The 11228-nt window shown below is 39.0% G+C and overlaps 1 protein-coding gene across 1 annotated transcript; it reads right to left on the bottom strand.

Moving 5' to 3' along the window:
• Positions 1-103: 103 nt before the first annotated feature.
• On the bottom strand, positions 104-11198 carry LOC104547567 (mediator of RNA polymerase II transcription subunit 13-like; the record flags this gene model as incomplete). The annotated part of the gene is made up of 8 exons (XM_010193328.1): positions 10907-11198; positions 9382-9826; positions 7744-7963; positions 4807-4995; positions 3426-3649; positions 2817-2959; positions 1271-1429; positions 104-280 (listed from the first exon to the last, which is right to left on the bottom strand). Coding segments are annotated over exons 1-8 (1849 nt in total), but the record flags the coding sequence as incomplete, so codon positions are not given.
• Between the last annotated feature and the right edge of the window lie 30 nt (positions 11199-11228).

Here is an 11228-nt window from a genome sequence, read left to right on the forward strand (position 1 = left end):
TCTGTGATTCTGTGATTCTGTGACTGGTACAGCTCTGCCGATGCTCTGAACAGCTGCTGAGCGTTCCCAAGCACCATGTTTCAGTAGACACGTGTTTACTCACCGTTAGTAGGGCTGAATCCATCCTCATTGGGGTAATTTGCTGGTGCTACCTGGATAGTAGCAGAGGTTGGGAAAACCAGGATGTGTGTGCAGGAGGCATCCTGAGGGGTGTTCAGCTGAGACGACTGCAGATTCAGCGCAGTACTCCGGCCAAACACTGATCCCATCGTGACAGCATCTTACAGAGTACAAGCAACAGCAGAGACATTAATTTGCATCATCTTCAAAATATAAGTTCCATGTTCAATTAATTTCTAATCTGGGTTTGCAAGCTAATACAAGTGTTGAGAGGTTCTTATCTTAAAAAGAATAAATTAGTAGAAGAGCTTGAAATTAAGATCACAAGTTGTAGATAATGTTTAGCTATGGGAATTCACATACAATGCCCCACTTATCCTTTCATTCTGCTGCCCCTTAATCAAAGGCTTACTTGTTAAACAAGCAAGTTAAATTTATTTTTGATACACACATCTGTATAATTATGCAATATAACCCACTCTGACGTGAAAAAACATAACTCGCCATCTATTTTCTCATGTTACAAAAAATCTGCTTTGAAAATTATTCAACTGGAGTAATTAATTCTGTTCCATGTAGTAATCTTTTATTTCTAAATTAGAAAACCAGAGCAGTTTGTAAGGATATGTCATCATGTACATTAAAAAGTACGTGCTTAAGTAACACAAACACAAATAAAGGCAATCTCAAAATCTAGTTTTCTTTCAAGGTAACTCTGAGGACTGCTGCTTACAGTGGAACTCTAAATAATGTAAGCACATGAAAAGGCAAGTGGGTTTATCCTTACTCTCATTACACAGACTGCTAATCTTTCACACGGTGCCTGCAGTCCTCCATGCATGGGGGTATCTACAACATCTCATTTCAGCTGATGAGGACCACCTGAAACCAGGACCTCCCCAGGGAAGGACCCCAGTTTGACAGTGGCACACAGTGAGCTTTCTTCTAAGAGCCTACGCTCCCAGCGCAGCATCTCTTCACGGTATTTTTGGAAATCTGCTGGCTCAACCTATTTTCTACCACATTTAGCCATGCTTGTCACGGTCTTCTAGTTGGACTCAAAAGTCTCCTGAAATTAATGTGCATATGCGATAAATGTGATAAAAGAGGAAAAGGTTCACTGGCATTCATACAGTTGGATAAAATTTACCTGGCATCACAACAAATGACCCCTGTGGCTCCATGGCAACTAAGCAGGCACTGAGGATAGAAGGGGAGTCTGCTGCTGAGATGCCACACATGCGGCACACCTCCTTTAGTTGTTTGCTGATTGTCTGCAGGGAACATTCCCCAAGGAGGATACTCCAGTCTGAAATGAATAACGTTATGATAGAACATAATGGGGTCCTGAGATAGCCAACACTTGCTTGAAAATCAAAAAATATTAATTACACTTTGCATTTCTGTTACACTGTACTATTCTGAACTGCCTCCCCATGTAAACAAGTGGATGGCTCTATCTTAATACTTGAAACACAAGCAATGAGATACAAATTCACACACTCAACATCAAAGAAATTCTGTTAAACTTTGTTATGAATAAAATACACCAAATAAAGAAAATTTCAGTGGAGGTGCACTCATTCAAGAAACTACATTTAGCCCTTTAAATGACATTTTGTGTCCAAAAAGAGGAAGGAAGTTGCCAATTAATTTCTCAATCTGTTTTCCTGCCTTAGTTCTGTTTAACTCCTGCGTGTGTGATGGATACCAAATTCTCCTACTGGGGCAGGCAACACCTCTTCTTCCCTTCATGTATGATATGGGAGAAGGCGTTTAATTACTGCTTTTACCCCCCTAGAGTATTTCTTTGTGCTTTCAGACTGAATTGTTATTTATTGTGCACTGGTTTTCAATTTTCCCATCTCACGAAATACAAAATCTCTTACAATAAGCTAATCAGAGGAATTCACGTCTCCTTCAGTTATTAATGTAAAAGGACAAACACTCATGAAACATCTTTATCCTCCTGTCTCATTTATTTTCATGTTCCAACTCAGGAGATGGGAGAAGATGAGAGCACCCTCTCTGAATCCCAATTTCTTCCAATCAGTCACCAAAGAAAACCTGAATAGTGGCCACAGCCATTAAAATGGCAGAAAAGATGCTGAATGCGTGTGTTCACTGCTGAAGCAAGGCAGCCCCTGCCCGTGCTGGATAAAGACACCTACAACACTCCAGAGCTCCCACTAAGGTCTCAGAGAGCTGCTAGGAATGCTCAATCTTGCAAACTCTTTGCAGGCTGCAGAGAGCACCTTTTTGCTGGTTACCATTCATTATCGTTAGTTTTGTATACCACAGGGGAAAAAAAATTGTTCAGTAATTTTTTTGGCAATAATTTTTTTTTGTTTAGTTTATGTTTAAATTTAGGAATCAGAATTGAGTCTTGTTTCAATTTCTGTGACAGGGTAACTATTGTTCAGATCTTTTTCTAACATTATGAAACCCCTGACTTCCACTTGCACATTCACTATTTAATCTGCACAACAGCTACAGAACACGAGGAGTAACATCACACCCAGTGCACAAACAAAGAAACAGTTTATGGAAACCAAATACAAAAATTCAATGTCAGGCTAGGATTATCACTCAGTCTTCTGGTTTTAAAGGTCTGTGATCAGTTCCGTAAGTCTTGTACACTAAGGCCACGTCCTCATTGCAAAACCCCAGGCAGGGACAGCATTGACATTTCGTACCTTTTAACTCCCCATGGCCGAGGCGGCCGAGCCGCCCAATTACAACTCTCCAAGGCAGTGATGTCATCTGTACGATACCAATGCACCATTCCCACAGCTTCTGCAGACCAATTTTACGTGCAGACAACTTGCTCCTTCTTGACCTGGAGGTTAGAGAAGGAAAAGAAAACAAAATTAAAAAGAGAATCAAGGACAATATTCAGATTTCTATTTTATGTAATTATTTCACTGCTTACTCTCTATAGGAGTTCTCACAGTGCTGTGGAGTGCCCAACTTACCTTCTACTAACAAGCAGCAGAAAAAGTATGTATCTGCTTTCAGTACTATTACTGCAGTGACATGTGAGAGGTGTCACTATGCTGAGCACCATACCAGTTTTTCTTGAAGGTAAGATTCATAGGTAGCATTTGTAAAACTAAGTGTAACCCAGTAACTTTTTTTCTCTGAAGTTTATAAGTTATAAAAGTGACAACTGAAATGTTCTTACTATAACATAATCATAATGCCATCAGCAGAGAATTGGATTAGAAGGAATATGCAAGAAATTAATGATAGTGAGGGACGACAGCTATAGACCTAGATATAATGTAAAAAGTAAAGGTGTCTACCTGTTTGGTAAATCAATATTAACTATGCAGGTTTCCAACAATTCACCATGAAGGTCAGTGCAGGATGCCAGAAGCCAACGCTGATCGTGAGACAAACAATACCCAACGAAAAGCACGTTGTATTTCTGACTGGCCTCTCCAAATGTTTCTCCCAGCTCTGTCTGTTTGTCTTTGATGGGTGCCAATATAAAAGGAGGCGAATACAGCTGGATTGGGCTGGGCCTCTGCAATGAAGTCAATACAATCAGCAGCAGATAAGTACAGAAAATTGCAAGTGTGAAACAATAAATACATTCAAAACATTCACAGTCGAGAGATACTGGGAAAAGGGTGGTTATGTAGCTTAGAGAAAAAATAAGTTATGGTGTCTTCTTAGAGGCAGTAAGGGGTATTTTATTTCCGCTTTTGTCACTTTCTAGAAGTAAACCACTCTGGCACCAGTGCAGGAACAGTAATTAAAGGGGAGAGATGCTTGCAGAGGTCTTGCAAGTTTATTGCTCTTCCTCTTACGCCTAAATAGCTTGAAGTATGACTGTTGTAACTTGCTGCAAAATCCATCCTGCTGACGAGATACCTTTTTGAGGAAAGCATGAAGAGAGAATGTGAAGAGGAGACGCCTGGGGTGATACTGCTTTTAGAAATTTTCAGTGAGAGCTTATGGTTTTACGTGAGTAATGAAATGTGCTGATAGGTTGGTTTTATGATAATTCTGAAACTAGGTTTTTAAAGCCTAACAAGCATGTCTTTATCCCAAGGTAAGTGTTTAGTTGGTCCATTAAAGCTAAATAAAACCCTCATCATTATCTTTCGAAGAATGAAAAACATTCATGGAAAGTAAGATGGATTATTCTTCCTTTGAAATCCCCGAAATTCCACAAACAGGGCTGGAATATTTACAGTTTAAATAAACCCAAACAAACAGATGAAAGACAATCCCAGTGAAATATGGGGATTTCTCCATTGCCTCAGGAAATTAATATAACATCTGTAATTAGGCACAGGAACTTATTTCATATATATGCATATATATGTATATAAATAAAAGTTGGACATAAATACTTGTAGGAATACCATGGACTAAAACTACCGAATGTCTCAGAATCCCAAGTAACAGCACACATTTTCTCTTCTTTCACACTGAACTTTAACCTTTTACTTTATGTCTCAAACCCAGAAGCTTAAAATGTTCTGAAAGCAAGTAGTCTGACATTTTTCTTACTGTTTTCTATTTAGTACTAGTTTACCTTTTCCCTTTATATTGTCATTGTCTTCTATACCTTGGAAAAATACCCCTAAAAGCATTTTCTATACTCTTCTTTTTCTATTTGAGAAAAATGGGTACACTTTAACAGGCTTTCATTTTCTGGACACCAATACTAACCTCAGGATTTTTGAGGGTCATCTCAATGCTGGCAGCTGGCCCAAAGCCTGTGAGGGACTTGATGTGAATCTGGGTGGGCAGTGGTCTCCTGCATTGGCAGTACACAGAGAATGCCAGAGACTTCAAGTGCTGAATGTAGAAAACCTGTTCATCCTTCATTGTCTGCAGCATGTACTGGCAAGGCACAATCTGTGTAATTCACAGAAACAATAAAACATGATTGAAAGTCTTCAAAGAGCTGTTCATTAATACCAAACCAGATTCTCACAGTCGTTAGTCAGTTAACTAGCATGACATTCTGGTCTGGGCTATGCCATTATTTGCAGCTTCTCATCAGAGGAAGGGCTGCTGCCCTTCTGCGTGAATGGCTGCAACATTCAGCCACAGTATCCCCTGATACAAAACTGCTGTGTCCATTCCATAAGACGGCATATTTAAGGTTGCAAAATCTCTCAGAAAGCAAAGACTTATGTCCAATATAATGGAAGAGTCTTCTTACAGGGCAGCACTAACTGAACAGTACATAACACAACCATGGTTGCTGAAAAACACCGCTTACCAGAAACTAAATTAATTTTTCTTTCTGTACTATAAACATCATTGAAGGAGAAACCCAATCAACTGTACAAAAAACCAGATTATTTTCCTCAGTCAAGTGTAACAGTCATGTTTAACATTTGTCAAAGCATACCACAAGTAGTAGTAGTGGTGCCTTTGAAAAGCAATACCGTAAAACTTGGGGGTAGTTTTAATTTTAATTTATGTGATTCTCAGTCCAAAACCAAACACCCATATTCAAGTACCTTTAATTTTTTTAAAACTCTTTCTGATCAGCATCCTTACTTGCAGGTAGCCATTGCTTTATAATCTCAGTGTTCTGAGCTTTGTGTTTAGGCAGGTTTGGTTTTTGCTGGTCAGAATTGGCGTTTGCTGGTCAGGAGGGAATCAGCACTACAGTGTCATTCTTATAGACCACTGCAGAGAGCAGAGTTAAGATTCTCTTATAATGATTTATGTGGTTGTTACTCCCTTTCAATTTAGTAAACAGTGGAAGCTCAGTAATCTTACGCTGCTGTTCAGTTTTATTTGTTTCAGAAAGTAATGTGAAGCAAGACCCTTAAATTTCCATGTTCAACCAGCAAGGAACAGAACTACAGCAAGATTTGCCTACGAGGTTTGAGTTTGCTGGCCAAGACCCACATGCACAAGAACAGGAAGGAGAAATGGCATAATATACCTTCAGAGGTAAACAAAGCATAACAAAAATAATGTTTTCCATTCAAATCCTTATAAAATCAGAATTAAATTGCTATAAGCTCAGTTTTTAAATGTACGTTTGAGAAATACAATGTCCTACACGTGGCTGTGGAAACTTCTTTTGAACAGCAAGATTTTTGGAGCAGAAACTGTGAATACAAAATATTAATGTTGCATCTAACACTATGAGACCCAAGCAGATTCTTTGAACAAATATTTTCAGTAGCAGTAAAACTTATGTATCATAAAACTTTAAAGTATCATAAAACTACTCTATGGTTCTTCCTTGAGCCACTTGTACTTTTGTAGTATATCCTACTTACTAAACGCAACTACGTCTTTTTAAAAGACAAATTCTTTATCCAAGAATTTCAGAAGCTGAGCTTTTCTAGTCTGTGTATGAATTGTAATAAATCTGTAAACATTTGGGTTTGATTTATTTTGAAATAACTCTATATTTGTGTATATTATGGTACAGCTGTGAGAATACTGTGAACTATATCCTGTTACCCTTTACTTGGAGAAAATTGTCTACTATTTTGATTTAAACTGGCAAAATGCCACATATTTTGAGAAACAGAGAGTAAGTGCCCAGAAAATAAACAGTACTTACAAAGAGTTTGTAAGCCCATCAGTTGTCCTATACAAACTAAGATTCAAGTTCAGTATAGAGTTTACATGTTCTTGTATTTCAGACATTGATATCTTTAGTATCTTCAGGTCTGAACAGTTAAATTGCTTGCAGTCTATGCAATATGAAGTTGTGAATTTGATTTTCAGTTCATCCCCAAGCCTAAAACATTCTGATGACAGTTTACCCCATCATTTCAGGGAATGGTGAGGCCAAGATTACAAAAAAATGACAACTGTTTTCCATGCCAAATTTGAGACACTATAACAACTTCCAATGCTTTTTTTTCATCATCTAAATTAAAATAATTTTAAGACAAGTTGAGCATATTTGAATAGGGTATAAAGAAATAAGTCACATGCTGCCTCATGCCTATGTTGCACACATACATGCATAGCCTGCAATCTCTGGCCTCCCGTTCTCCCCCCGATCTGTTCAGACTGAGCTGCTGTGAAAGAGGAGGCATGGCAAAATGCGGGCAGTCTGGGCAATAGGCCAAGCTCTGCTTCTCACTACACAAATTCAATTCCTAAGTAATTCCATAGTAAGTAACTATTATGATATGCCAAGTTACATGGTAAATTATTTTAAAGAAGTAGATAATAACAATAGTTAAATTGTGCATTAAATGTCTGGTTTCACATACTTCTTTTGGATTAAACAGTATAAAGCAAGAGAATATAAAATGCAAACAACTGAATGTGCAAAGTAATCGAAGGAGCAACTGGACATTTTTGGCAACAGCAACCCAAGTTGCAACTTAAATAACTAAAATCCCTCTTTAGGAAGCATCTAGCATACCTGATTGCTAGAACCATGCAGCAGATTTGAAGCAAGGATACTGTGGCTGCCTTAAATTTTCTCATTAAAAAAAGCGAGTTGTTTTTTTTTTTATATATAACCTTGTACTGACAAAAATAATTTGTAAACGTCACCTACATTTTATATATTATCTTCCATTTTGTATCTTTTAGTACAGCGCACATGACAAAAGCATGCTGTGACAGAATGGGTCTCCAGTGTGAAGATACAGAGGAAGGTAGAATTACCTGGAGAATGAAAGAATTCCTCATATTCTCAGGCAGGTTATCCAGCATTTCTGTGTAGCATCTCATCAAACTTAAGAGCCAAAAGTTGGTTGAAGCAGATTCTTCATCTGCAGTGTAGGTAAAAGGATCCACCATGTAGATGACAACTGCTGGCGGATAGGCGTTGCTGTCCGCAGACTCCGGTTCAGTGGGAATCCCTATTCTCTCCCTCTCTGTAACACTGGAAACATACACGATGTTAAACTCAATGGCAAGTTACATTGTTAATTGTTTTCCTGTAAAGGTGTGCAAGGCTGAAGCAGAGGAGGAAAAAGAGGAATACAAAGTGATTCTTATGTTCAGATACAAAACTAAAAAACATGACAACAGTGATTGAGGAGAGATGACTTTTACTCACAGCAGTTCTTAATCCAAAATACCTGTTATTAATTATGCATTACAGATACTTACCATAATGTCTAGAATAATCTCATTTAATGCAATCAGAATAGATTATGTCTGAAGAATATGGAAAAGCTGACTAATATTAGCTCTGCGAGTTTTCTTTTCATGTATGTGCATGCTTGGTTTTTGGTGCTGTTCAGGGTTTTCTCTTGGAAGAGGTGGATCTGAGAACTGAGGGCAAGTGCCAAAGTAATATTCAGGGAGACTGAAGTCCTCTGTTCAGTTACAGAAAATGTTCCATTGGTAATGGAAGGAGCAATGGACCATTTTTTACTTGGGAAAATGCTCCTTCATGCCTCAACCATGAATGGGAGGCTCAACATCTGTAAGTGATAAAAAGCAGCTCAGACTTACTTTGTCAGACACCATGCTGCACTTGATAAAATGGTATTTTGCACAGATCCAGTGAACAGATGTCTTAAGGATAACCCGAACTACAACAGGATGTGGGCTTTTCACTTAAGATACAGGAACTCCACAACATATATCATGACTACTAGTAATATGCATTATTATGAGAGTAATGAAAAACATGTTCACTTAGGAAGTTACTTATACATGAGATGTTAAAAAAACCTTTTCTTGATTTTTATGTTTGATGGATTACTGTTTATGATACAATCTTTAAACAAGCTGTGCTGCTAAAATGTATTTTAAAGTAACAGCAATATAATCCTGTTTCCTGACTTGAGAGTATACCTGCTTGCAAAGCAATACTTGCAATGCAAGAAAGCGAGGAAAATATCCCTGGATTGCATTTTGTATCTGTTCACATTACAGGCATGATGGAGTTGCCCACACTAAGAGGCATTCAGTGCCACGAGATATCCTGCAGCACCTCACATACATGAGACCGAGCTAGCAGACGTGGCACAGAACCTATGACACTTCTTGTGTTTTTCTTGTACCGCAAATGTAGGCCAAGTGGAGCATCCTACAGCATCTCAGACAGAACCATAGCACCGGTGTTCATGTTTTGTTTCTTGTAATGAAAAAGGAGAGGTCTGTTTTTTCCAACTCCAGTTTATCAGTAACTACTACCAACAAATGAAAATGGGCTCTGCTCCTTTTTCAACAGGTCCTCTCCTTTCAAGGATTTACATACGGCTTAAAGGTTATGAGTTGTATGAAAGCACGAGAACAGTGGATTTAATTAGAAATATTTTGAGTCATTTGAGCACATAAGTAACTTACCCTTCCTGCCCTTCTTGTTGCTGCTGTGGTAAGTTTTGACCTGATTCTGTCTCTCCCCCAGGACCTGTGCTTCCTTGCGAGCGCTCTGCTGTGTTTCCTCCAGTGCTGGTGTTTTGCCCTGAACTCGTGTTCCCACTAAACCCTGGAGTGGAGGCAGTGGTCATCTGGTTAACGCCAGGCGTTGCAGAAGATGCTGACAGCTGCGGCACAGAGGATCCCGAGGATGAACTGCTTCCCACGGGAAGGCTTGTGGTCCCACCACTGGGTGTGGAGCTGAAAGAATTGCCTGTTGGTGGTGCCCCAGTAGCTGAAAGACACGTTGAATTTGAAGGTACAGCTCCAGCATTCCCAGGTACCGCTTGTGTCTGGCTTGCTGGCACTGGGGTTTGGTACTTAGGTGGTAGCAACAAGCTGCTGTCAAGCTGCAGAGTGGCTAAGTAAGGTGCTGAAATAGCATATCAAAAAAAAGGAGAGTAATGACAGTCTGTCAGATTAAAGTGTACTGCATTAACCATAAAGTCGTACAATATTTTCTGTGCTTTTAGAATATTTTAAGAGCATAGAAATGCTAAGTGAATACAATCTCCATTATAAGTATTTACTTTGGAATCCATTCTTCAGGGTTTCAGTTCTAACTGATATGAATCAAATGTCTTCAAAAACAGGACTGACTTTGTGGAACTTTGTGAATCAAAGTTGGTACTGACACATCATTACCTCTGGCTAGATTGTGTTGTGACAACAGCTTTATACAGCGTTCAGCTTTGCAATCTACTACAGGTTGTCTTTGTCAGACTGAAGATCTACAAGTCTTTTTTACCTAAGCTACAATAGTGGCAAACTTTAATATAGTTACTTGTGCTCCTTAGTCTCAGAAAAAAAATATCACAGGGATTATTTTTAAGTAATAAATGAATAAAAAGTTCCAACACTGCCCCTGCCAGATGCCTCAGGTAGGAACTGAGCAGGCCAATTTCTCAACTGGTTGTGCACATGCATGTCTCTGCATGTAAGCCTGGGGTATTTATGTTAAGTAGTGTCGTAATAATTCTTCCCTCTCAGTTACATGGCAGCTTCCTTTGCAGAGTTTTAGTGCACTCGTCTCTTATAGAAATAAATGCTGTGCTTGAAGGCACCATGCACATCATTCTGTCACAGTGCTGTGATGACCCACATCAGCAGCATATAGACCAGATCAGTTTATATATTCAGTCCTGTATGGAACATCTTTGAGACATACAAACGTCTTACACCAAACAGACTTTTCTAGAAAGGTGAGAATTGGCTTTTGAATCTCTGACATGATCACCAGACCGATAAATAACAACAAAGCTTTCAAAGAGTAGGCAAATTTAACATGGCAGTGATTAAGACATTAAGATAAAGCCTCCTAATACCTTTTTTATTTTTAAACAGATCATAATCTGTACCTTAAGAAAAAGCCCCCTGCTTCCACCTACTACAAATAACCTCTAGAATACGTACAGAAAATGAGACAGCCTTGCTAGTGCCATGGCAGACTTACCTAGGTGATGCCGGCAAACTTGCGCGTAAAGTTTGAGTCTGGAATGATTGTCGCACTCCTCAGTGCCCCACGGCTGGTTAAACCATTCGCTCACGAGCTCATCCGTTAGCTTCTGTGCCACAGTCTTTCCCACCCGCATAATCCCATCACGTAACACTTTGCAGATTGGTTTGTGCTGACCAAGTCTACACATCTGGTGAGGAAAGAAGAAATGCTCGTAACTAGATGCCGCGCACCTGAGTAAGTCATGCAGACTGGTTTGCAGCGTAAACCCTTTATTACCAGCACACATCTGGTGTCTTTTATATTATATATAAAATAT

This window comes from Mesitornis unicolor, unplaced genomic scaffold (assembly GCF_000695765.1).
Source record: "Mesitornis unicolor isolate BGI_N332 unplaced genomic scaffold, ASM69576v1 C13674815, whole genome shotgun sequence".
Taxonomy (NCBI): Eukaryota; Metazoa; Chordata; class Aves; order Mesitornithiformes; family Mesitornithidae; genus Mesitornis; species Mesitornis unicolor.